At 42.6% G+C, this 26,455-nt stretch overlaps 2 protein-coding genes across 3 annotated transcripts in view; one reads left to right on the plus strand and one right to left on the minus strand.

Moving 5' to 3' along the window:
- Positions 1-26,455, plus strand: part of SYN3 (synapsin III) — a 183,621-nt gene that overhangs the window by 38,981 nt on the left and 118,185 nt on the right. For both annotated transcript variants that reach the window (XM_088165370.1, XM_014876966.2), the window contains 3 exons: positions 2,161-2,252; positions 13,631-13,787; positions 19,538-19,627. In XM_088165370.1, the coding sequence (XP_088021496.1) occupies positions 2,161-2,252; positions 13,631-13,787; positions 19,538-19,627 (339 nt within the window). The remainder of the gene's footprint in view (positions 1-2,160; positions 2,253-13,630; positions 13,788-19,537; positions 19,628-26,455) is intronic.
- TIMP3 (TIMP metallopeptidase inhibitor 3) overlaps positions 21,909-26,455 on the minus strand; it is a 37,092-nt gene continuing 32,545 nt past the window's right edge. The window contains exon 5 of the mRNA XM_014876970.2: positions 21,909-26,268. Within this exon, the coding sequence (XP_014732456.1) occupies positions 26,071-26,268 (198 nt within the window). The 3' untranslated portion in view covers positions 21,909-26,070. The remainder of the gene's footprint in view (positions 26,269-26,455) is intronic.

The raw sequence follows: 26,455 nt of genomic DNA on the forward strand, positions 1-26,455 counted from the left end.
TGGGAGTGAGATAGCTGAATCCCCCAGACTCTCTCTACGCTTAACTCTTCTTGCCAGTGTTCACTGGACAATGGTTGCCAAAGGGGATTTCTCCTTTTCTTCTGTCTCTTGACATTAGCAGGGCCTGAAATTGGTCCTGGCAGTTTGGCATGAGGTACTCACCAGCTTGGGGGGTTCTCAGGCGTGTTTGCAGGTCAGGTGTCTGAGCACAGCTTTGTTTGGCTGACTGCCTCAGGGAAACGCCTGTCAGACCAACTTAGTCAGGCTGCAAGTGCCCCTCATCGAAGGAAGATTGCCCATTTTCACCCCCAGCAAAGAGGAGTGTTAAGCTTTTTACTACAAACCATCATGGAAAAAAATTTTGGAAGAAAAACATGAAAAACATGAAAACACAGACCTAAAACTCTCCTGTCTTGTGCTGGTGCTCACATCAGATGATGCATTCCTCGGCAACAGAAGCTGGAGGTTCAGCTTGACAACACTCTGCTTTCTCTGAGGCATATGGAGACACAGAAGTGGGAAAAACATCCTTTCATCTCCCCAGTCCACAGAGCCTCTGGAGCTAATGTGTAAACTAGCAATCTTGCCTTGACTCATTGGGGAGATCACTGATGGTGCCCAAAGCATCTGATCTTACTGAATTTCTCCAAGGTAGACTCCTCTCTCCCTAGGTGCCCTGAGATTTTTCAAAATGTATGGAAGGCAGGTGCCTTTGAGGGGTCCATGTTTTCTTATCTCTGGTCTGGTGGGGTCACTGAAGAAGTGTGGCTGTGGCCAAGGCAGCACAGTGCAATCTCTCACGAGTAAAACCCAGGCACTCACCTGAACCACTGCCAATCCCTCCCTGTGAGCATGTCTGTGTGTGTATGTGTTTGTGTTTGAAGCAGAATTTATTTCTTGGCAATAGGAATTTTCCCCCTCTTTTCATTGTAATTGGGAGTTACAATGATGTAAGATCATGTAAGCGTGTTGCTTTAAAAAGTTTACACAGGGCCACGGACACGAAATCTCATTACATCATCGGGTCACCAGTCCAGAGCCATTGCTTTAAAATTATGTGGATTTTAAAAGGAAAGTTGGAAATTATTTTTTCATTTGTCGTCTGGCCTTTGAGCCTTTACAGGTGCACTGGTTCTCCATTGGCAAGTTTTTTCCATGAGTTCATGAGGACAAAACATGCTTGTTTTTTTCTTTTTCCTTTTTGTTTTTTTAATGTATAAAAGTTGTTCCTGGCACTATCTTTTGGTTCCAACTAATATAATTAGCAGAAGAACATTGAACAGTACAAGGACCTCAGTAAAGTCATAAGTATTAGTAGCACCATCTGAGTGTTCTGGGATTAGCTAGCTCTGGTTAGAAGATGATTTTACTGCTGCCCAGTCTTCATCATACTAAGTCTGAAAAAATGCCTTAAAAGGAAGAGGGAAAAAACTGCTCAAAGGGAGAAGACTAAATTTTCTGCCTCAAAAAATTAAGCCTGTTAATTTATATATTTATTATTATCACCCCGTGTCTTTTGCTCCCCACAGCTGAAATATCCCTTGTCAACCTTTCCAGCCTTGCAAGTTGTGCCTCTTTTAAAATACAAAGTGTTTTAATGATTGAGCAGCTCTGTTAATAACTTACCCAGCTTTGCTAACTCTTTAATAGTAAAAATCTTAATAAGCAAATCGCATCAGGTGACCTCTGCTTATCACCTTCCTGCAACATAATGAGGTTTAAAAAGGTTTAAATCTTTTATATTAGGTTTATAGCTGGCCAGTGGCACGGCAGCCAACTCAGACATAATTCTGGATGTCTCCAAGTGGAAACTCTGAATTTGAATTCAAATGACCTTACCTTTTTTTATTATTGTTACTATTATCATTATTCTTTCCTGTGTGCATTTTTTCAGCCTGCTTATTCTTAATTCCTTCAGTACTTGTTACTGCAATAAGCCTAATCCTGTGTACTTTTGCACCCCAAGTGTGGGAGCCATAAATATTTCTGCAGTCTCTCAGGGCAAACCAGCTATAATTGGATCTCCAGTTCCCACACAGAAAAAAAAATACAAAAAAGAAGGAAAGACACATTCCGGACAAAGAAAATTCTGCGTCTCTGTGTGTGTGTTTGTGTCCCTGCTGCCCTTGAGTAACTCTTTGTCCTCTTGCTCCACTCCAGGCTGAGTTCTCCGAGCTGAACCTGGCTGCTTATGTCATGGGTGGCTGCATGGTGGACATGCAGGTCATGAGGAACGGCACCAAGGTGGTCAGGTGAGGAGCACCAGCTGGTCTTGAAAACTGGGCTTTGTGCATCAATGCTGGGGCAAGCAGGTTGGCCTGAGGGGTGACAAATATATGAACCAGGGCAGCACAGTCCTGGTAGCCTCAAGGATTCTTAGAAGTGGTGAAAAGACTGGCCTGACACTGGTGGGTTTGTATCAGGTCTCAGGTGCATGTTATGCCATATGGTCATTGTTTCCAGCCCAGACCCTTCATGCAACAGCAAATGCCTCCTTCTCAGGTTCTTTTTAGCCTCCAGATTCCTAATAAAAGGGACAACAGATCTTCTTCTCCCTTGATTTTTCTCTCCTTTCATGTCAACTAACCCTCATTTAAACAGTGGCTATAATTCATTAGCCCACCTGTCTTAGGCCCTGATCCCAGTGCACTACCCTTGCAATAGCCACTAAGCCCAGATGACCAGAGCAAGAGCAGCCCTGAGAAGAAGGACTTGGGGGTGTTGGAGGACGAGAAGCTTGGCATAAGCCAGCAGTATGCTCTCACAGCCCTGGAAGCCAACCACATCCTGGACTGCCTCCAAAGAAGCGTGCCCAGCAGGGCAAGGGAGGGGATTCTGCACATTTGCTCTGTTCTGGTGACACCCCACCCTGGAGCAGGCATCCAGCTCTGAGGCACCCAATGTAAGAAGGGCATGGACCTGTTAGAGTGAGACTAAAGGAGGGCCATGAGAGTTGGGGTTGTTCAGCCTAGAGATGAGAAAGCTCCAGGGAGACCTTATAGGACCCTAAAGGGAGCTACAATAGAGTTTTGCAAGGGCATGTAGTGATAGGACAAGAGGGGATGGCTTTAAACTGAGTGGGGGTAGATTTAGGCTATGTACCAGGAAAACATCCTTTACTGTGGGGGTGGAGAGGCATGGGCACAGCCTGCCAGAGAAGGTGTGGATGCCCATGCCTGGCAGTGTTCAGTGTTGGATGGTGCTTTAATCAACCTGGTCTAGTGGAAGATGTCCCTGCTCATGACAAGGGGCTTGGAACTTGATGACCTTTAAGATCCCTTCCTATGCAAACCATTCTGTGATTCTATGATCCTGATGTAGCCTGATACACTCCTGAAATACAACTTTTTTCTTTGTGAGAGCTTCCCAGTGCTCTGGCCTTGCTCTGTGGTATATCTCAGATGTAATACCTGTCTCTGATGGGGATTTCTGTCCTACTAGCAGTACTTCATAATTGTAGTCACTGCTAGCAGACTCTTTTCCCAAGTAACACTTCTCCAATCACAGATCCAATTCACTTCCCAAAAGCATTGCTCCCTTCTTTCAAGCACCAGAGTGACAGCAATTTGGAGCTAATGTTAGATGCATCTTTACAAGTTCCATGTAAAGAATAGTGTACATTGGCACATGTGTGTATGATGCCTCTGTTTACCTTCACCAATACTACCTTCCACCCTATTATTCCCAAGCCTTCATCTTCCTCTGTATCTCCTGTCATTACAACTCTACATTTCATCTTTGATACAATAGCTTTTCTCTGCTTGTGTTGAAATCTCACTGCTGTTCCAAATTAAGTTTTCTAGCCACCCTGCTGCTTTTTGTACAGTTCCTTTGCACTTTTTGGTGTATTCAGCATCTTTGAGTTTAATACTGTTGACACATTTAATCAATGCCTTTTTCTGTTTGCAACTAGTTCAAAATTAGAGGTAGAGACACATAATGTAGCATGCAGTGATATTTTTGAAAGGGGTTATTAGAACAGCTGAAAAACTGTGATTTTGAGCATGCTGGCCTCTGTTTAATTTCTCAAAATCTCATTTCCAGTCCAAATAGTGCAAAGCAAAACATGTCACTGTCAATTAGCTATGACTGTGGTCCATCAATTCATCTCAGGTCTTGACATCTCTCTTAGTACATCCACGAGTCTCCATTTGTTCTTTGGTAAAATTTCACGAGCTTCTGCTAAAAGCGTTTAAAGTTGTGTCTGTTACATGCATTTTCTTTCTCCTGTCCCACAAATGTCTTTTTCTGAGTGAAACAAAGCATTATGTCCCCTGAACCAGCCTCTGGAGCACTCATCAGACAGTGTGCAGTGCTAATGCACTCCTGTGTTCGCTTGCTCATGATGCTGGAAGGTTTCCCAAATACCATTTCCTAGGTTGATCACATCTTCATTTTCCTTCCTGTGTCTTCCGTCCCAAAGCCATTCATACATCTGGCAGAAAGATCTTGAGCTATTAAACTGAAACTGAAGACAAAATTTATTTCACAAAACTGTCTGGGGCTTGGTGTTCATGTTTCTGCTCCCAGTGAACACACAGGTATTCCAGCTACCATTTTTGCATGGATATTTATATGTGAAATATGTGGTTTTTTGAATTGTATTAGCTCAGAGGTTTGGGTTTTTTTTTTCATTCCTGCATGTTTAAGGACACATTTGCATTGTGGGAAGTGGATTTGGTAAATACATATTTGTATTTATATGCAATTTATATAATATATGCTACAAGCCATACTTCTTGCAACCAGCAAATATTTGTTCACGGCCAATGCTGATGTGCCCCTGTTGTGCCCAGCTCAGCAAGTTTAAGAGTTCAGGTCAGCCAACTTCCACAGCCACTCTAGAATACTCTAGAAGGTATAGAAATTAAAACTCTTCACTTTAGAAAGCAAATTGTGGAACTGAGCTGTGTAGAGGCATCTCAAACCATCCACATGGGTGCAGGTCCTTCCCAGTCCTTCAAGCCCCCCATCCATCCACAGGTGTGTCCTGCCTGGCCACAGACACCCTTCAGAGTGCCCAGCCACAGAGACACCTCCAACTCATATGTGTGCAACAACCCTGCAGCTGCTGTAATCTCTTTTCCATCACTTAGTAGGCCTCTGTTAATTATTGAGCAAAATATTCAGTCAAAAGTCAGAATGCTTCTAGATGATGAAATATAATATTCATCATGCCCGGAGTCATGGAAATCCCACTGACAATTTATAAGAGGGTAAATACAGCACCATCTTGCTAACAAGCACATTTGGGATTCCTCCCTGCAGGAGCCCTGCCTGCTTCACATTCCTCTTCAAAGGGAGAGCAATAGAATGTAGCAGTTCAGTGGAAAGACAGTGAATATACTACAGACCAGTAGATTTAAGTTACTGAAATAATAAATTTCTTAAGAGTAACGATTAATATTCATGTTCATATTAAGCAACCACTGGGCTGTCCTCTCCAATGTGACATAACGTTTACTGATAAACTTTCTAACAATTTATTAGCCTATTAAATTCCACAATTTTGAAGCAGTTTTCCTAGTTCTTTCTTTAAACTGGAAATACCATAAGGCACGTGTAATACAAAGTTTAAACCAAAGTCTTTTTTTGCTGATCACTTGGTATTTTCTGACACCTTGGAGTTAAGGCATTCTTTCACACCCCATGTCAACTGATTTGAACTGCACCAGGAAAAAATTGTGGTTCTTTTACCTGGAATATAAATCCTTTAATAAGAAGGCATAACAGCATTAAAGCATTCCATTTACCACTTGCCTTAGGAAAATTTGAAAAAAAGAAAGAAGGATGTTTGAGAAATATTTTTGGCAATTACAGAAAGCAAAGACATGGACATATACATTACTCCTAGCTTATATATCTTGAAATAAGTAACTCCAAGTAAGTTACCAAACAATCTAACTGAAGCCAGGCATTACTTTGTTTGCCTGAATTTTAAAACAAGCGTGACTCCAAGATTTTAATTTTACTGCAACAATGTTCTGGGTCTCCAGTTTCTCTTTTTTAGCTAATATGTTCTGGACATCTGTAGGAGGGGGTGGAGGATTTGAGATAGTGTCAGCAAAATGTGCTGCTGGAGACAGAGGCTATCATCTAACAAATCTGAAAAACTGCATCTGTGTTTTCTGTGCCAGTTCCACCACGGTTCCACCTCAGCCTGTTCAGCACATTTCCTTCAGACAGAGAGCTGGCCATTGGGTATCTGGTGCAGTCTCTAGCGAGCACTTTTCTCTGTCAGTGCCCTGTAACCCTTGCCCTGACTGAGGACACTGGTGGGATGAGCTGGGCACCAGGAGCAGCGCTGGGCTCAGACAGGACTGGGGGGGTGCGGAATCTCCCACACGCTGGTCCTTGTTACCTCACCACTTATATGGAAAAAAATGGCAGCAGACTTTCCCTGTTAAAAAGTTAAATTTGGGAAGCAGGAGATAGTGTCTATTCATCCCAAAGGATCCCGCACCAACTTAAACGTAGCAACTCTTAAAACAGAGAAATTTAATAATTTCTGGGTGCAAGAGCTGGAGTACTAAAGAACGTGTAAAAACAAGTGTGGATTTATGCCTAATTTTAAAACACCTGGTTGGATTCTTCATCCTCCTCCCAGTGCATACACAACCTCCTTTTGGACAGGTCTACACACACAAACAGAAAGAGACAGAGTGAACCATCTGGCAACTAATTTACTCTAGAAGACTCTTGGACTGTGTCACTTTTACTGGGGAGAGATGTGAGAAATGATATTTTTATTTTTCAGATTCATCTGAAGGGCTCTTCGTATCAATATTTTGGCAGTGTAAAGAGGCTGTCAGTGTAAGCACTGCACCCACTCTGAGGTGCATTTATGCTTTCAGGATATTATAAAAGTGTCTAAGTAGAAACGAAAATTTGGGCTGTGTCTCTTTCTGACAGCAACATTTAGACTCCCAAACTATGATCTCAGGTTCTGTATTTGATTAAATGCTTGACTGCTGAGCTTCACAAGACTTCAGCTATTAATTCCAGTAGATATAAGGCAGGGATATGTTGAAAATCTGGACAGCTCTTTTACCTGGGGAATACTAATATCTTTGGGAGCATTTCAGGCCTTTAAGGATATAAATTAATCATGCACCAGACTGCTCTCATCTCCTGTCTCCCTGTAGAGCTTCCTCTTTTGCCATTGGGGCCGATCATCCAGCAGAGAAAGCACATTTTCATGTTTGTATGGGACCTATCTGAGTGGTGGCCTTACCACTTAGAGTGTGGCATGCAGGGTCCCTGCAGCCCCACAGCACAGACAGCAGCTGGGGGACCAGGAGATGCCCAGGCTCTGAAGTGGGGAGGACCCTGCAAGGAGAAATGGCCCTGGAGAGTGTCCAAAATGACAGCAAAGGAAAGAGGAACAGCACCAAGGACAAAGTCGTGCTGTGGGGAAGGATCTCTGTCATGGAATGAATTTTAGCCCTGCAGGCCCTGCCTGAATGTGGCCTGTCTGTGTAAGGTGTGTGTCTCCCTCTGCTCACCCTGGATATGTGCCCTTGCTACTCACAGCCCTGGTGGGGTCAGTGAATTCTCCAGTTTGTCCACACAAGCCCACTCATTCCTACAGTGAGCACTGACACTCCTGTTGCTTCCAGCCGATTCAGTGCTTCTACAATGCTCTGTGCTGCGACAACAGGACAGCAGCCTGCTGAATCACCATCCCCAAAATCCTTGAAAGTGCTCTTTTCTTTGAGCATATTTTTACACTGCAAGCTGCAGTACAGTCACATCATGAGGAGGCAAATCCTTTTACATGGGAGAGGTAGAGAAGAAACTGGCCAGCTCACAGGTGTTTCCCTGCTATTCAGAGCTTGCAGACTCCAGGAGATGTGTAATCTGAATACAAAAGCATCCTGTCTGCTCCAGGATGCAAGACTCTTTAAAGCCCAGTGAGGACGCTGTCCTCTGCCCACTGCATCTTTCCCATCCCAGTAGGTTCACTCACCCCCAAGGTCCACTGAGAAGCAGCTGGCTGAAAGGGACATGGAGGTTTTCTATCCTACAGAGGCTATACTTGTTCACCACACAGTGGTTGCATGTTGCTAGAAGGATGTTTTCTTGTCTCTCCAGGACTATTTGCTCACAAGAGCTGACAGTTCCTTGTAGTTCTACAGGGACAATGCCCAGCTTCTCATGTTCCAAGAAGCTTGTGCCAAAGATGAACTCTAGCCATTGTCTAATCCCTGTCTTTCTAAATTTAACTCTTCACCCAATTAGGGTCTTTTTTTGGAATGTCTTTTTCTAGTTATTGTTGTTGTTTCGGGCGTTGGGCATGGGGTGGTGTTGGGTTGGTTGGTTAGTTGTTTTGCTGCCTCCAAATCAAACTTCTTCAATCTTCTGTGAAGCTGCAAATAGGAGGAAAAAATGGCAGAAACCGATAGGGAAAGTCTAGGTTTCTAGCAGCCAGATGTAAAAATATGCTGAGCGCGTGGTTCTCCCAAGTTTCACAGAAAGTGCCACATGGTGGAGTACAACATGTGCTGTGTACTTAACACTGAGAAACATTTGGGCTCTATTTTTTCTATAGGTGGCATGGCAGCAATCCATAAATGTAATGGAGAAGTATGTGTAACAGCCTGTAAGCTTTTGAAAATTCAGTTTAGGCAAGGGACCAGTGTGCCAAATGACCACTTTCCTCACTGAAATACCCTGCAGAGACAATGAGCTGGGGCGAGGTGACTAACAGGATACACCCTGGCAAGCTGCAGTTACATATGAAGCAATTTAACACCTCTAGTAAACATTTATAAACTGAGAAATTATTCCCATATTCCCATATGGGGAATGATCTAACATTGTTTTTCACTAATATCTCCCCCCTCTTCACCTGCCTGTCCCTGTCCTCTTTTTTGGGGTTTTTTTTTGTTGGTTTTTTTTTTTTTGAGCAGGAAGCACAAAAGAGAAGAAACAGTGGGGTGTGATTATTTATGTATTTATTCTCAGTTACTTCCACCTCAGCTCCTGCTGCTAAACAGCTGCTTGGAGGCCTGCTTCTCCCTTTGGGGTTTGCTGATGTCCCAGATGAATAATGTCCCCCTTCACCTCCCCGGCAGCTGGCGCCCAGCCGACGTGCAGGCAGGATGCTGACAGTTATTGGGAAAACATTTGGCATGCAGGCAGCTGCCAGAAAGCAAAAGTCACTCTGAGCAGACCAGGGTGGGGAGCATTTCAGATACTAAACTACTCCCTGATCCTTTTTGCATTTACAGTAATTCTTTCCAATAAGGAATGAGCTGCCATGGTCTAGAGCAATCAATAATTAGTTAATCCAGGATTAAATACAAAAACTATTCCAAACTTTTGTACATTGTTTCAGTCTTGATCAGCAATTTTTTTTATCAGCCCTGCCATAATTTGTCTCCTTTCCACACAGGTTTTTGCTAAGGCTTCTTCCAGGGAATGGCAATCACTCTAATGTCACTCCAGAGTTAGCCCTGCAACGAGCATGGTGCTGGGCCAGATGGTTTCCAAAGATCCTCTCCAACCTAAATTACTCTATGGCTTTATTCTATGATGTTGGAAAGTATTTGGATCACCTTCTGTAAAAGCTTAGGATCACAAGCATTTTAAAAGCACATTGGTGTTGGCAGGTGTGGTTGTTACTACTTTCAGGCTTTGTCTGAGTCCACATGCTTTTCCTTGTCATTGTCAATCAGTTTAGAAGTAAAAGATACAGCAGACTTTTGAGACTGCCAGAGTATAGTTCAGAGATTGTGTGACATGATTTAATGGTTAGCTGAGCATTGATCTCTGGCTGAGAAGCAAATCAGAGCATCTTCCAGGGTGTCCTCATCTGCCTGCAGTTGTATTGGTCCTACTGCAACTCCAATTCCTGGCTCCTGCTGCTTTTGCTGCACTGATCTCCCACCTCCCATGTGTTCTACTCAGCCATTCTCTATTACAATGTTAAAAAAAAACCCTACTTCTCTCCTCCAGCCTAGTAAAGAGAGGTTATTCTTTATTCTATGTTACTTTCTTTTTACTTTAAAACCAGCTCTGCGTTATCTTATTTATATAAGCAATCACATTTTGTTCTTTCTTTGAATAACTTCAGCAGGGTTTATTTCTTTCTGTGGAAAATATGACATGAGGTTTTGACTGAAATGACATTTTTGTCTTAGCAAAAATTCCACTTTACTAAATCATCAAACAGAATGTTAAATCTAACACTGGGATAGCGGAAAATGTCATTGATTTCGTAGTAATTTTCAGTAATGTAATAACAATGCTATTAACAGCCAAGCAAAGCACAAAAAGAACTTGTTCCTATTTGTATATGCCATTTTCTATTAGGTGTCAGACACCTGAGGCACTGCATATTTGGAAGGATTTTTTGCACTTCTTGGGCAAAAGTTGCAGCCTCTTATGGCTTGGACTTGTGCCTCGGATGCTTCCCCGAAGGCTTCATTAATTGCCAGTAATGCAAAACTTGTTGTATCATATTGATAAATTATGCAGTTCTCTTCTTCTCTTTGTCGTGCCAGACAGGAAAGGCTTTGGAAGGGAACTTGGCCAGAATGTCCTGATCACTGGGAAGAAGCTGAAAGCTGAATGAAATCCACTTGCATAATGGAGGGTAGCCAGAACCTGAAGTGAGGATGTCATCTTCATTGTCCTGGGAAGATCTTTATCTATTGACATGAAGGGCAAAGTGTCTTTTAAGACTGTCAGTCTTCTAAAAAGAGAGCAGGAGAGCCCATCCTTCTCCAAAAACACCAGGAAAAAGCTCTTTCACCCATCATGGTACTGAAGTATAAAGCACCTTTTGGCTGCAAATGATCATGTACAGTGGAAGGGGTCATTAAGAAGTATTTTGACAATCACAAGTGGTTGGGAAAGACCTCTAAGAGCATTGGTCCAACCATTAATGAGCATTGCAATTTTCACCACCAAATCATACCCCTAAGTCCCATATCCACGCACCCTTTGAACAGTTCAAGGGATGGTGACTCAACCACTTCCCTGGACAAACTGTTTCAATACTTGATAACCCTTCCCATGAATAAATTTTTCCTGATATCCACTAAACCTCTCCTGGCATAACCTGAGGCCATTCCCTCTTATCCTATACCTTGTTACCTGGGAGAAGAGGCCAATCCCCACCTCACTGGAACACGTTCCAGCACCTCAATGTCTTTCAGTGAAGGACCCAAAACTGAATACAGGATTTGAGATGTGGCCTCACCAGTGTTCAGCACAGGGGGACAATCTAATGTGTTGATCACCCTGTTTCTGATGTAAATAGTGTATTCTTCTGTGTTCTTTCTTCATGGCCTTGAATATCTTTGTGCTTTAGGGAGAAAAGCTGAAGGACCAGGAAGCAAGCCAGAGTTATGGCTATATGCATGAATAAGAAACAGGAGATCTCTTTGAGGCATGAAACCTCCCAGCAGGATTTGCTGTCATGATCTTCTCTACCACAAAGCAGGCTGGGAACCTGCTTTCTGCACAGAAATGTTATTAACTGTTATTTATTTTGCTGCTGGTCTCCCTTTCTCTGTTCAGGCTCTGGTGCTCTTCAGCTGATGTTTATTCGCAGTTGAATTCGCAGGCCTGGCACTCCATTGCCTTGTTCTCAGTATCCATGGGAACATTCACATTGTTCCACGGCTCAAAACAGGGATTCAGTGTCCACCTTCGCTTTAGAGATTCACTCCTCATCTGCTGCATGAGAGAGTGCCCTGCCTTCCTGCAGGACACAGAGTTTGAGAATAGGCTTTTCTACATTAATTCTGTATTCTTGTGTCCATCATTGAAGTGGAGAAACTCTCTCTTTGCCAGGATCTGAAAAGATGAGAGCTCTTTTCCTGAGTTTTTGCTGGCAAAAATAGAGCCAATGAAGGCAGTTTCCCAGCCACTTTGTGTCCTGCCCCTCTAAGAAAGCTGGATGAGGAGAGACATGCCAGGAGCTCCTGCCTCTCCAGGCACCCCAGCTGTTCAGTAACTCAGCACAGATACTGAGCCCTGGTCCTAAGTAGCTGGTTAATCCTTCTTGAGGATCTGTGCACGCCTCCAAGGTACTTTCTACACAGCAAGTCCAGCAGAATGGAGCAGCTCAGACTTTCCAAGATTTGTATTCACTTGCTGTTTCTCAGTGGGGGTCACCACTTGCCTCATCCCCTCGGACACCAGAGGTCCATGAATCAGCTGCACAGCGATAGCAGAGCCCACATGATGCTCATTATGCATCTCGCTGCTGGAGGAAAGCACCACCTTTGGTGCCAAGTACATTAGGGAGCATGCCTAGGTTTGAAAAACTCCATGGGAGGGAATCACAACATTTCTAAAGCTTGGCCTCTTGCATCACAAAAGCTGAGTGTGCTCCCCACCATGTCTCAGGCGGGCGATAACAGAAGTCCAAGGCCAACAAACAAAATGAACAGCTTTAAAACAACAAAGCTGTGCTGGGGTTTGTGTACGGTGTTTGCTGCCACAATCTGGCCCAGAGTCACCATCTCACATTTCCTTGCCAAAGTGATGGAAATATAAATAGGGGCTATAAACCCAAAGTATTTCCAGCTCATACATCCAAAGGATAGAAATTATAGTCTCTTAGCAAGGAAAATGTTCGAGGGTAGTGAGGTAATGGGACCTGGTTACAGAGCTCATTTCTCTGAAAATTTTTAATACAGCATGGAAATTTTTCAATGTCCTTGATGCGACCTCTGTTAACTTATAAAATAATCCCTTCTTTCAGTGGAAAAGCCCTTTCCTTCGAGAATGAACTGCTGAGCTCCATTTTGGGAACCATTTCTTTCCAGCTGCTGTTTCTAGATATTTTTGAATGGCTCCAAAGACAGAGTGTCAGCAAGGAATGAAATCTGGGCGCTTGAAAGATAATCCATTGCCTGTTGGCTTACCTAGAAAGGGCCTCTCTTGTCTGTGCATTAGCTGCAGGCTGCTGCTGTTGAACCATAGGACTCCAAGGTCCAATCTTGCTAAACAATATTCTGGAAGTCCATGCCATGAGTCACAGCAGCGTTTGAGAGGCTCTGCTCATTTGATTAATTACATTACCATGCCTGCCCTTCACTTGTTGACTCACAGCCATAAGAGCCCGGGATGTGCTGCGTATGTAGTAAACTGATTAAAGGGGGAATGTGTGTCAATGTATGGATGTGTACGAGAGCTTTTTGAAATCCCTTATGATCTTCCCACCCACTGGGCATTGCTTCAATACTGAGCTTCATCATCAGGAAACAAACTCTCTCCCTCATCTGCGTCGCACATTGCGAAGAGCTTGCCAAGTAGGGCCAAGCTTTTAGAAAGAAAAGAGAATCCCCCCACCAGAGAATTTATGACCCTTGGCTCTGCTTGTGGCTTGTTCCTGTGCATGCCTGAGTGACATGGAAACTGCAGAAAATCTGTTTGGCCTGTTTCTATGCTCTCACACTTGCAGCTACGTTGGATTTTTCCATTTTTTAATGACTAGGGGGTTTTGTTGAGTTTGTTACCTTATAACAAAAGCAATACACCATGAGAGGACCAGAGAGGAGACGCATGTGTTAGTGAAAAGAAAGGGGAAGGATGGAAAAGAAACAGGGAGTGGTTAGAAGTGCTTCTGGAGCATTTGACAGTAAAATACCACTCTCCTTGTCTCTTCCAGGTCCTTCAAGCCGGATTTTGTCCTGATCCGCCAGCACGCCTACAGCATGGCACTGGGGGAGGATTTCCGCAGCCTCATCATCGGCCTCCAGTACGGCGGCATCCACACGGTCAACTCCCTCTACTCCATCTACAACTTCTGCAGCAAGCCCTGGGTGGTAAGTGATGGTCCAGCCCTGCTGCACTCAGCACTGCCAAGGAGAGCTCTGGTGCCCATAGAAAGCCAAGCTCGCCTTCCAGGAGCTTCAAGGGAGTTGGTCTCTTTATGTTGAAATCTAAACAACCTTAGGAATGCAGGTGGGAGTTCTTGGGGGAAAAAGCCTACCAGCACTACTTCTTTATCAGCCCCTAGCTCTATCAAGGTGTTAATTCTTCACCCTGAGCAGGACGTTTCCCTTGTCCCAGACTCTAAAGGATCACCAATAGCTGACAGTGCAGCAACACCTGGATTTTGTGTAAGGCATGGGAAGGGCCCACATTGGAGAGTTCATGGAGGATTGTCTCCCCTGGGAGGGATCCCATGCTGGAGCAGGGGAAGAGTGTGAGGAGTCCTCCCCCTGGGGAGGAAGGAAGGATTGGTAGAGACAACATGTGATGAACAGGCCAAAACACCATTCCCAATTCTCCTGCATCATTGGCTAGGAGGAGGTAGAGGAAATCAGTCCAGTCAGGGTCAAACCACCAGACATGTAGAGTTTTCAGTAGTCCCAGAATGAAATGCAATATTATCATAAAATGTTGGTTCATCATTCAGCTGGTTCACTGCACCTTGCAAAGACTTAGGCTGAGTCAGCTCCTGATGAGGACAGGACAGTGTTTTGATATTTTGCACTGGAAGATCCCTTCACCCATTCTTTAAATTTTGTCAAGTTCACATCAGAATCTCAGAAAACCTTGAAAAATATTATTATTGACTTTTCTCAGCCCCAAATCAAAGTATGTAATAATTCCCCAGACCATTTCTCTGAGCAGCTCCAAGGCTGCTGAAGCTGCTGAAGTAGGAGAGCTGAAGAGATAAGTTGGCCATGAGCCACAAGAGTAAGGCTGGCCATGGCAGTACCTGCAGAAGAAAGCCAGATCCTGATACCATTTTGGAGTTGGCATATCACCCAATTAAGTGGGATTTTATTGTTGTTTTTTACCTTGGAATAAATATCCTAGTGGTCCTCAGTGTGTTGATTGGTAGCTCAAGTCCAGATGAGGTCTGTAGGGACTCAGATTTACATTTCCATGATTGGGCAGTGTTGGATTTAAGTAATTTCTTACTAGAATAATACTAGTATAATAAACAGAGTCTTTTCAGTTTTCCCTTTTACAACATTTATGGGGTTGGTTGACACCAAAAGATATTGTCTTTTCCAAAAATGTTGTCATGAAATAATCAGGGTAGTGAGAACAATCTCACTTTGCCATCACTGTATAGGTGGTTAATGTACATTTAACCTCAGTTTCCATTTGATTTTTCAGTTCCAGGCTCAGTAGAAGACCTTCACATTGTTTCTGACAAGTTGGTCCTAGACACAAGTGCATTAGACCTGGTGACCAGACAAAAAGCCTCCACATTTACACTGCCTTTTGCAGACAGTCATGTGGTCCATTCCATCTGATTTTGGGGTTGAGTCAGTCAGGGCTTAGTTGACACTTTGCAACTCACACCTTGTAATTACATTTCTGATGGTGTGAAGGGACCTCAAGATGTGAAAGGCCTATTTTTAGGCATCTAAAATAAAAGAAAACAAACAAACATAGCATATTAAAAAAAAAAAAAAAAAGAAAAAAAAAAGAAAAAAAGTTGTTCTGGAAAGGCAGTGTGGGAGAACTTTGCTCTGCCAGCAGCTTGGCTCTAGCTACTCTGGGTCTGGTTGTGCCATGCTTTCCTCACGGGGAATACAGCTGGCACAGACAGCCTTCCCAGAGGAGTCAAGGAAACCACTTGCAAACAATTTAAACAGGTTTGCAGAATGCCTCCTTTCCTTGCTGCCCCTGCACACACATCACCCCCAAACCAGTGATTGTAACGTGCTCAGCAATCTGTAAGATTACATCAAATGAGCAATGCTCAGATGATATTTAAGCTCATGTAGAGATTGCAGTGGGGCATTTGAGGGCAAAACGTTTTACTGGCAGCAGAATTAGAAAATTTTGTTTTTCTGATAGCTGAGAAGTGAGAGATAGGGACACTTTGGTGCACGTTCCACTTTGATTGCAAAACAGGCATCTTGAAATAAGGGATCTGCATAACAAAGATTACTGGAAACTTTTTGGATCTAGAAAACAGTTGAGATGCATGAAGAAATGAAATTAAATACCCCTGGGAAATGTGCTTTTCACTCTCATTTTTTATTTTCTCAAAAAATGGTTCCATTTCATAGAAATGTTTATGATTTTGTGGAGGGGGATGAAATTGAGACTCTTTTTCCTTGGCAGTTTGCAATCATGTTTTATTCTCAGCAACTCTAATTACAATCAGCTGAGTTTGGGTTTGAGTTTACTCAAACATGCAGCCCCATTTTTAATGACATTTTCCAGGTTTCCAGTTCTGCAATACAAAAACCTCTTCAAAGATTAAAACAGACGCAGTTTGAATTAGATGCTTCTGAGAAGAAAAAGTATTCAGAGGGTCTCACACCCTGAGAGAAGCATTTAAAAAATCTAAGTTTTAAGATGATCCCAGAACTATTGAGAAATAATACTACAAGCACACTAAGCACAATGCTTCCACCACCAATAATAATTTCAGTGTTAGAATTCTAAGTTGCAGTCCAAAATACAGAACACTCAGAGTAGTGCTCACATTGCATGCAGGTAATGTCTGTAATTGCAAAGCAACTTTTATATATCTAAGGCAGCAGAAAACATGAAATTTTTCTGACAGTCACCTCCTGATTCCAGGGACTCCTAGCCAAACTGTTATTGACTGTCAAGGGATATAGGCTCTCTGATGACCTAGTATTTTCAAAATATGCAAGAGGCCTTAAGGTCCTCTGAATGGATCTTTTTATTTCTCTGTAAAGACTCCCTGCATGTAACTCTGATCTCCAAATAGTCAGGCCAAGGCACTTCCCTTGTGTTCCTACCTGTGCCAGGTACCTAAAACCAGGCTGTGCCACACTGCCTTGCCCCATGTGTTATCTGTGGTCTGGATGCAATCTCACTAAAACCAGTGAAACAACAGAAAGCAAGAACTGCTTCCAGCATGTGGAAGGTGTGGTTATATCTAGCAGAGCTGCTGACAACTGTATTCCTACCCATCTGCATGGGGAGATGTTACTCGAGCTCTGTTATCAGGTGTCTCAGAGGCTGCTGCACCACGTAACTGTGGGAGTCTCTTCGTCAACATCCTGTCCCTAACAACTGGTAAAAAAAAAGAAAATGGGAGGGAACTGTCCCATGAGGGGCAATACCAAAGTCAGACCTTTTTGCAGGCTTGGCCCAGTGACGAGGCTCCCAGATGTCTGAATCTCTCATCTGAAACTCTCTATTTCAGCAACAGCCAAGAGCTGTGTGCTTCAAAAGGAACAAGTCAGAACTTTGTCTATCAGCTGCACAGTTGTTCCAGTTATTTTGTTTGAGCTGTTTTCCCAGGATAAATGTACATTGCCTCAACATCACGGTGTCCATGGTTCACCAGGGCTGCGTGCACACACAGCAAGGGGCATGGGCTGTTCTCCACCAGAGTGTTTTTCCTTCTCTGGCTGTCTCTGGCTCATTGTGTTTAACTTTTAAGTCCTGTTTGCTCACCTTGCTAGTCAAAACAGGGCTTTATTTTTCTTTTCTAGAATGTGCAGGGCTAGTGCAAGTAGTTAAGAGAAGCAAGCTGTCCTCCTTCCACAACATCAATATCCTCCTTGCCAACAATAATTATTCTACATTGGGAGTTTTTCCTCTTATCTGCTGATGCATGTGAGGGTGGTGGTGGTGTTAGTGATGGGATATGCTGCCTCTTGATGTTTCCTGGATTTTCTTTAAATACTGTGTTCTGAACTACGAGATTAGGAAAAGGATTCTTTGCATTTGTCTGCAAATCTTCTGGCAGCTGCTCCTTCAGCACTTGGCCTGGGTCTGGCACACACCTTGCAGCCTAATTTTTTTGCACAGTGATTGCATGCCAAGACTTAACTCTCAAAGGGGTATTTCTTCTCTGCCAGCAAATGAAGTTTCAACTCCTCATGCAGCAATTCCTTTGCTTAGACTAGCCCAGTAACCAGGAGAGAAGCCTTAACAGGGCTACTCAGTGGAAAACATCCTCAGTAGTTCTCTCTACCTGCAATGTAACCTTGGTGCTGTGATTTGATGCATTTGCTGGCTCCAGCTGTTTCCCAGAAGTGCTCAGAACATGCAAGATTAAGCGGCTAATGCTATTGGGAAGAAAGGGAGCTTGCTTTTCTTTCCCTTCTTCCCTGGACGTCTGTTTCCTTCCCTTAATCTGTGTGTTACTTCCCTCAGGTGACACAGGGATCTCCTTCAAGATTAATACATCCCTACCTTTGATGGGCAACTTGAGAAACTCATGAAAAGGACTTAAAATCTGTCCTTACTTGACCCAGGGTGTAGACTTTTATTAATTAACTAGATTTTACCAGATTCTGGGGTGCTTGGAAACTGAATTCAATTTATAAACTACTTTGTGAATAGGCCTTAATGGGAAACTCAGTTCTATCTACCACCTCAGCAGTGGTACCTGGGGTACCCACCCCAAACATTTTATTCTCTTACACAGCTGCCAGTCCAACCACTTCACCAACAGCCTTGCCAGTTCAGCACTGTCTGTGGTAACAGGGCTGTGTCTAAGCTTCTCCTGAGATTCTGGGACATGCATCACCTCTTAACTCTCTTTGGTATCTCAACCCTGCCTCAGAAACATTTTTCTGTCATGTTTATTAGGTTTCTCTTTTATAGTTTTGATTTTTTCTCTGGGTGAGGAATGATGGATTGAACAGGGAGGCTGCAGACAACATACAGAATAGTCTGCTTGTTTCACAGATGCTGAAGCAGAGTAGGAATTTGCTGTGATGTGTTTTGCTTCTGTTGGGGTTTTGGAACCTGAAGAGAAATCAAAACTCAGTCCTACCACGGGGATCTTTGTGTCTGGTTGGGCACAACTCTGAATGATAAAATGGTGATAATATAATGGTGATGATGGTGAAGTTCATGCTTGATGAATGGGGACAATGACAAATGTTCCTCCTTGTGTGTGAAATACCGGAGTGGTCGCTGTCCCCCATTGATATTACATACTGCTCTCTAGACACCATCCTCAGAGACTGGGCCTCCCTCAGACCTCATGGTAGATGGGACAGGGACAGGCAGATGAACCCCTCCCTCTCCTGTCATTCCTGAAGGGCTGTTGGGGGGCACTTAGTTCGCAATAAATGTCAGTTATGATTAACAGTGGGCTCCTACTCCCTTGGTCTGACACTCAAACTCTCTAGTAATTGCTGTCCCTTTAGCAATCCTCTGGCACGAAGTACCTTGCTTGGATTTGGCTGTGGGGGAGAGATCCAAGAGACAGCTTTGGTTTATTTGGTGTCTGATGGGAGTGGTGGCACTGATTTCCTGGCTCTATCCTCTACTAAGAAAGGCTCCTCTCCCCAGCTGTATTTGGAATGCAAATCTTGTTCATGGTAAATCTGTAAGTAAATGCAAATTGATTCCCTCCTGGCTCTTGAATCCCTTCTATGCTCCCTTAGTCCAAGGTTTGTGTACATAGGCTGGTTTGGCCATGGATAAATACAGCAGCTTCATATTTTCTTGCTGCTCTCAAGTCAAGAAAGCAAGAAGGGAAAGACATGATAATGTTTCATCTCCTTCACCACTATCAGAACATTTTTGCACACATTTGCCTGTTGCACAAAAAGTCACTGACATCCACTGTATCTGTTTTTTGTTTCCTCTCCCTCACGCCAAGTTCTCTCAGCTCATTAAAATCTTCAACTCGCTGGGCCCTGAGAAGTTCCCCTTGGTGGAGCAAACGTTCTTCCCAAGCCATAAGCAGATGGTGAGTAGATTTGCTTTCTTCTGATGCTATTATGGATGGGGTGGAAACAATGGATGCAGGTTGGGCACAGGAAATGGTGGCAGGAATTCTGAGAAGAGTCTAAATTTTTCTTAAAGAAAAATACTAACTAAAAAGTACTTTGCAAAAGGCACTGCTTGGGAACCTCTTTCCTTTCTTGCCCAGCCCTCCCCTAGGTCATGAAAGGACCCTGAAAAAATGTACAGAGGCTGAAAACTGAAGCAGAACTCCATTGTAAAGCACAGTCAACAAAAAGCTCATCCCTTAGAGAAAAGAATCACTCTGTTCAGATAAAGTGGATTTCCCTAATCCTGGAATTGTTTAAAATATGCTGGCAATTTGGGACATGGGTCCTAAAGAGATGTTTGTTTCTGATGTTAGTTTGCTTGGTCTGTCACATGCTCACCATCCATGAAACGTTTATCAGCCTGAAGGTACTCAGGGTAACATGGAGCTCTTAAAAGAGTTTGTTTCAGCTTCTCATGTTTTCTTTGCACAGTGCTCTGGGGTCTGGTATTTCTGTCAACAGCTACACACTCAGTGGCCTGTGTGGCTGCTGGGCACAGTACCAAACTCTTAGAGCACCTTCCAAAGAAATCTACGTAGGTGCCTTTAGTCCTGGAGAACATGGCAAAGAGAGGGGCTTTGTTTAAAGCTGCTCATGGCTCTTGTTTTCCCTGCATTAAAAGAAAGACTAGTCCTTTGTGAGTTTCTGCTCCCAACTTACAGCCATGAATTAATGACTCTTCCTACATGGCTAAGGCTTTGATGAAACCCTGTATGAACCATGACCCCCTGTGTGACCACTGGCTGGCTGAGCTAATTTCCCAGGCTTGACTGTGAACTCAAACAGCTTTGCCAGCCTGAACATGAGGGTTGTTGAGGTGTCAAACTGAGGCTCAAAAATATTCAAACCCCTGTTTTCTCACAAACTTGTTGCAACACTGTGGGCCAGCCACAACACAAAACAGGGTGTAGGTACACGATCATCTAGTTACTTGTGAAAAATCCCACTGCTGCCTGCTAGGTATTCAAATATTTCGAAATGCCAGTCCTTCACCTCTCTGTTCCAATACTCTGCTCTCTACTTGTGTTGTGTAGACTATGGCACTTCCATGCTTCACTGGCACATCGTGGAGGTAAGTACAGTCAGGAAGTTGTATTATCAGTTAAGGCATAAAGAAATGGATAGTCCTTGAACAATTCTTGTGCATTTATAAGATTAATTAGGTGCATAGCTGTTGCATTTAATTCCTAATGATTTATGAACAAGGTTTTGTGACAAGTAATGCTTCAGGACAGTTGTGACTTGGACCACCATTTCAGGAATGGCATTTTTTGAAGACTTTATAAAGATAAGTTAGCACTTCTAGCATCATTTTCTTGTCTGGCTATCTGATTCTTAGTTCCTCAGGTGTAGATGTATTTTGTACCAGCCAAGTAGTCGGTTTACCACTGATCTTAATATCACTTATTTTCCATCTTTATAACTAATCACCTATTTGGAGATGCTATTACTTCCAAAAGGGTACAGGAAGCCTTTTAAACGGTAGGTAATCTCTTTCTAAACCTTTAGATTAAACAGAGAAGAGATTCAATGATCTTTCATTCTTTCATCTTTGTAGAGACTAGATTTTCCAAGAGTAAAAAGTGAGATACAGGAAATTTCCAACAGTAGGTCCATTTTTGTGAGCATTTCAACTTATCTGAAGATGCTTTTACTGAAGCTTCTTTCTCATGATAACAGGGCACTTTTAATCAGCCTTAAACAGTAAACCAAAAGAGAGGACACAAGATTTTGACGTTTCACAGCAGAAAAGATCAACCTCTGTTCTCTTTGCCATGGGCATGCACTTTCAGACCTCTCCATAATGATCAGTTTTCTGGAAATAAGAGCAATCCGGCAAGTTTTCTTCCAAGGACCTACTGGTGCTACAGCCAGCCCTAATGACTGCCTTGCTCTGTACTGACCTCCTATGGCCAATTAACAACTGGGAGCCATTAACTTCAAAACTGATTTTTCGCCTCTCCTGGGCTTACGACCACAGTCATAATTCTTGAAGAGAACAACCTCTTAAAAAGAGGGGGGGAATCCTGAAGGCATCTTTGCCAAAGCACAAGAATTGCCAGAGGTGGAATATCTGCTTTGGGACCAATAAAAGGGTATCAGGAAGGGGTAGGAAATTAATAAATCCAGTAGCAAATCCATTTGTGTACATTTGAAGTCGACAGAAACCAATATAAGTGAAGCAGAGACAGAATGTCTGTGATAGAAATAAAACCACTTTTACTGTTTAGAATAAAAGGACACTATAAAAAGTGAACATTATGCAACATTACCTTAAAAGACAATATACATTCACTGAATATAAAATTTATAAATAACATGGAGGAAAACTGTAAACAGTGCTAGAAAATTTAGCAACAAATACATTCCTTCTGGACAAGATTTTTCACATGGGTTTGGTTCTCTCCCCAAGTTTCCATGACTATCAGGAACAGCAGAGTGGCTCTATGAAGGAAGGACAGTGTCAGAGAGAAGGAGAAGCCAGTAAAAGCAAAATAGCAACAAATGTTTAGTGGGTTATGGTTCTTTTTTTCTCAAGACTGGTGGCCCCAACCATCACTTATTCTAAAAGGGACAAAAGTTTTTTGCAGTTCCCTAAATTCTGTTCTGTCCTTCTAAGCTATAAAGCACATTATGTGAGAAGTATTTTCAGAGACATCAGCAAGGATGGAAGCTTGTTGTCAGAGGCCTTTATTTCCAACAATCTTTACTGTTAAAAATCCAACAGTATGTTTCCCATCACTGTGAGGTAGCATTTCACTCTGACAAGTATGAATGGGGTACAATGATAGATTTAGGTTTTAGAATTGTCCTACCTAAAGGGCCACATAAGTCTTCAAAATACGGGAAATATATACATTAAAATGGCAAATTTTTTTCCCATGCAGGGTAGGTACAAGCCTCCCACAAGAGGACTTTATTTAAGAAACTCCATGCACAGATCTCCTACTTTCTACCTCCTCCATTTTGGAAAATACAAATAGAATCTAACCTTTCCCAAACTTTCAATATACACTTGTCATTTTAAAGGGAAAAAAACTCTCAAGTGTGTAAGGAAAAAAAATTTGCATAAATAAGAAACTGAAGAGCTTCAGTCTAGAAATCAGCTATGCACTTTAAAAAGTATTTCTAATAATGTTGGTATGTCTAAAGCATGATGGCAGGGAGTGTGTGTGTAATCTTGGACATCCATTGGCAGGCAGAAGTGACTTAGCAAGGCAGAAGAAAGGAGAGCTGACAGAAAGGAAGAAGTCTTTGAGTCTGATTTAGAGCCTGTTCAATCCATGTAATGGCTTCCACTTCAGGAGTGCCTTCAGGCAGGTCGTCAATGCAAGCACAAGCCCAAGAAATGCATGTCCCTGATAGCATCCACAGAAACAAAATAAAAAAGCTTCCCAAAAGAAATGTATTTTCACTGGATTGTTCCCCCTCTTTTCGGCTCCACATTTTGAAAAGCCTTAACAACTGTTTCTTTACACACCAAGGGCAAAGATTTGCCACCAAACCTCTGCCCAGGCCAGTCTAGCTGTTTGCATCTCAGAAATATTTTACCATCTGCAAAACAAAGTGGGAATATGCTTCACTTTCTGGTAATGTATCTGCTGGTTTGTTGTTTACAAAGCACATAGCTACATTATATCCTACGTAGGGACACAAGTCCTGATAGTATTAGAACGCAAATATTTTCACAATAATTTGAGTGCAATACTGTGATGTCTCAGCTAGCTAAATGAATCAGTGACAGGTAAAATACGCAGAGCTGCAGTTTAATGAAAATTCAAATCAACACTTTACCGCATCAGGGGGCATTTTTGTTTAGCTTTCCAAAGCTGTGAGAAGTGGCTGCAGCTCACAGAGACGCCAGCTTTGCCAAGTCACCTTGAGCTTGAGGAGGGCCACATCCTGAAATGCTGACTCCAAACAATGCAAACACTGAGGGTGGCTGCATTCTGCCCTCAGTGACCCTCACAGATTTTGTCAGCCATACACAAATCAAGCAGAGATTGTTCCACTGGGGCCAAAGTCCAAATCCATATTTTGGCAAAAGGAAAATATTTCTGAACCACCACCTGATCCTGTGACGGGTGTCATGAAGCACCCTACTCTCCCTCTCATCTCCAACCCATAATTTAGGAGTAGTCACAGGGAAGAGGACTTCTGAGAAGTGTTCCAAGTTTAAATCACAGGAAAATCCAATAGACTTTCAATGTGTTTTGTGCTGCATTGCCACTCAGAGCTGCTGGGAAAAAAAAAAAATATATGCAGCAGACCTAGGCACCTCTTACAGCAACTCTGTGAAAATACCCTTTAAAGTTCATGCTAAAAATGAAGCTTTTTGCTGCAACAAGTCATCCAGCAAATGGGGCATTTCAGAGGGCGTACATCTGGCAGAGCTCTGGTAGCACGCAAGGAACATAAAAACACATCAGGGCCCGTCTCAGACACCCTTTCTTTTCCATTTGGCAAAGAGGTTCTAAACAACTCTCCAGTAATTGAGGTCACTGACGGCAAAATGCTGTATTGCCCCAAGATGGAATCACTGCAACAACTTTTTCCTGCTGGTGGCAGCTCTGCTTTCTAAGTGGAATGAATGGAAGATATATGGAAACTTAAGATAAATAATCATAATAATACAAAAATGAAGTTAAGCACAATCTTCTCCCTGCCCAAGCCCTCCCCATCCAAAACTTAGTCACCCATTTTGTCAGCACCCCTTCTTCACCATCATTAAAACTTAAAATACTTTTATTTGATAAGAAAAATTATATTATAGTTTTCTTAATAATAAAAAACCAAAATAGAATGAAAAAAAACTTCTCCAGTCAACAGCAAAGCACAAGACAGTAAGGCTTCTCCTCCTACATGACTGCAGGACATGGTATGAGCACATGCACAGGGCTATGCTTAACGGTGCCTAGAGGGAAACACAGCACTTGACACAGAAGGAATCCTCCAGGCAGCTGAAAATTTTATGATCCCAGACAACACTTATTAGGAGACCACTTTTCCTTGCCTAGCCCACACACACACTTCCTTTCACCATATAAACAAATGCAGCTATTGTAGCTGCAGGGGAGGAACCGTGGTGCAAGGAGTTACAGAGGAAACAATGACTGTAGCCACTACTGCAGATACACTGGAGCTTCAATACCATAAAAGCAACTCACCAACTCGGAATGTCAATATTTCTGTCTTTAAAACACAATGAAATCATTCTTTTGTTTGTAACACCAAGAAAATTCCACATCCTGTCAAAAATAGCTTATGTCATTATGCGTATATACATCTTAGTTCAGCAAAACACTATTTTGGCAATACTTTTTTTTTTTAAATAGCAAGAGTTCTAGCAAGTCTCCCCTTTCCCTCATGCACGTGATTGATTTACAGTTGTTATTTTTGCATCTGTTTGGTTTAAGGTGTTCACAAGCTGGTTTTGCTGTTGAAGCCAAGTTGCAAAAATTTCAGGGGCCAATGCTGTTCAAAACAGAATGGGACAACCCTTCATATGCTCTGCTGTAGTTGCATTTACCTCCCTGAAAATAGGGGACGGGGCTTTTGTTTTTGAAACAACAACAACAACAAGAATACAAAATACTCTCTTTTGTTCTGGAGAAAGCCAGAACTTCTAACGTGCTGTTGCATTCACACTGTGACTGAATTAGCAAGGACAGTCAGTCAACAATGCTTTTACCAGATGATGTGGTCAGACACACCAGGTAAAGTCTCCCACTGCTGGAGTCAATCACATTGGCAATCTCTCCTAGAGAGGAGAATTTCTTTTTATGTCACTTTAAATCCAGCCTAAACTCTGGATATTTTCATTTTGCTTTATTTGCCGGATTAATCTGGTAAATGAAATCTGTTTCCCTTAAAATAGATTTTTCTATGTATTTTCAGCACTTAGTGCATGAGGAGGGGTGATGGGAAGCCAGCATATAGAAGAATACAGTGCCTAATTGGCATAGTTTTTAGATTTTTGTTTTCCTAAAAAAATAGAGATTATATTGCTACAGCTAATGATACATGTAAGAGAGCAAGAGCTCCATCTTCTCTTTTTTTTTTTGCCTTTTTTTCCCTCCCATTTTTCCCTCTGGTGTGCAAAAGTAAGCTCCCAAATGTTGTCTGATCAAAATGAGTGGTATCAAAAATGGAAAAGGTGATTACAAATTCAGTAAGGTAGCACAGACTTTTTCCTTTCCTTTTTTTTCCTTTTCTTTTTTAAGTGTTCGAAGTGCTAGAATTTGCATGAAAATAGGCACTAATTTCATTGTCATCATCACAATCTGATAAGAGTTAGTGTCCAAAGGAAGATCAGCCACAAGTAAGGGATAGGGGAGATAAGGAAAGGGAGAGTTGCTCAGGGATCTGTGGCATTGATTATCGTTTTGTCTGGAGGTGCCCATCCTCTGTACCAGCTGCAGTAGCCTTCCACCCTCTGGATGCAGGCATAGTGCTTTGCTTGATATCCCGAGTGGCCGAAGTTGGAGAGCATGTCTGTCCAAATGCACTCATTCTTGGAGGTGGCAAAGCAGGGCAAATAGTAGCACGGCCTAATCTGCAATTGGAAAGAGAAATCAGGTAAGGCTACATGAAAAAACAACATTATATAAAATGCCTTTTTAACAGAGAAAAGTGATTCAAAATTCCACTGCCTCAAACCTTCCTTACTAATCCAAAATTCAGCCTCAGTTCTGTAAGCACGTAAGCATGTGCTTAGCTTCACACACACAGCTAATTCCATA

The sequence above is a fragment of the Sturnus vulgaris genome, chromosome 5, assembly GCF_052056855.1.
Source record: "Sturnus vulgaris isolate bStuVul1 chromosome 5, bStuVul1.hap1, whole genome shotgun sequence".
Taxonomy (NCBI): domain Eukaryota; kingdom Metazoa; phylum Chordata; class Aves; order Passeriformes; family Sturnidae; genus Sturnus; species Sturnus vulgaris.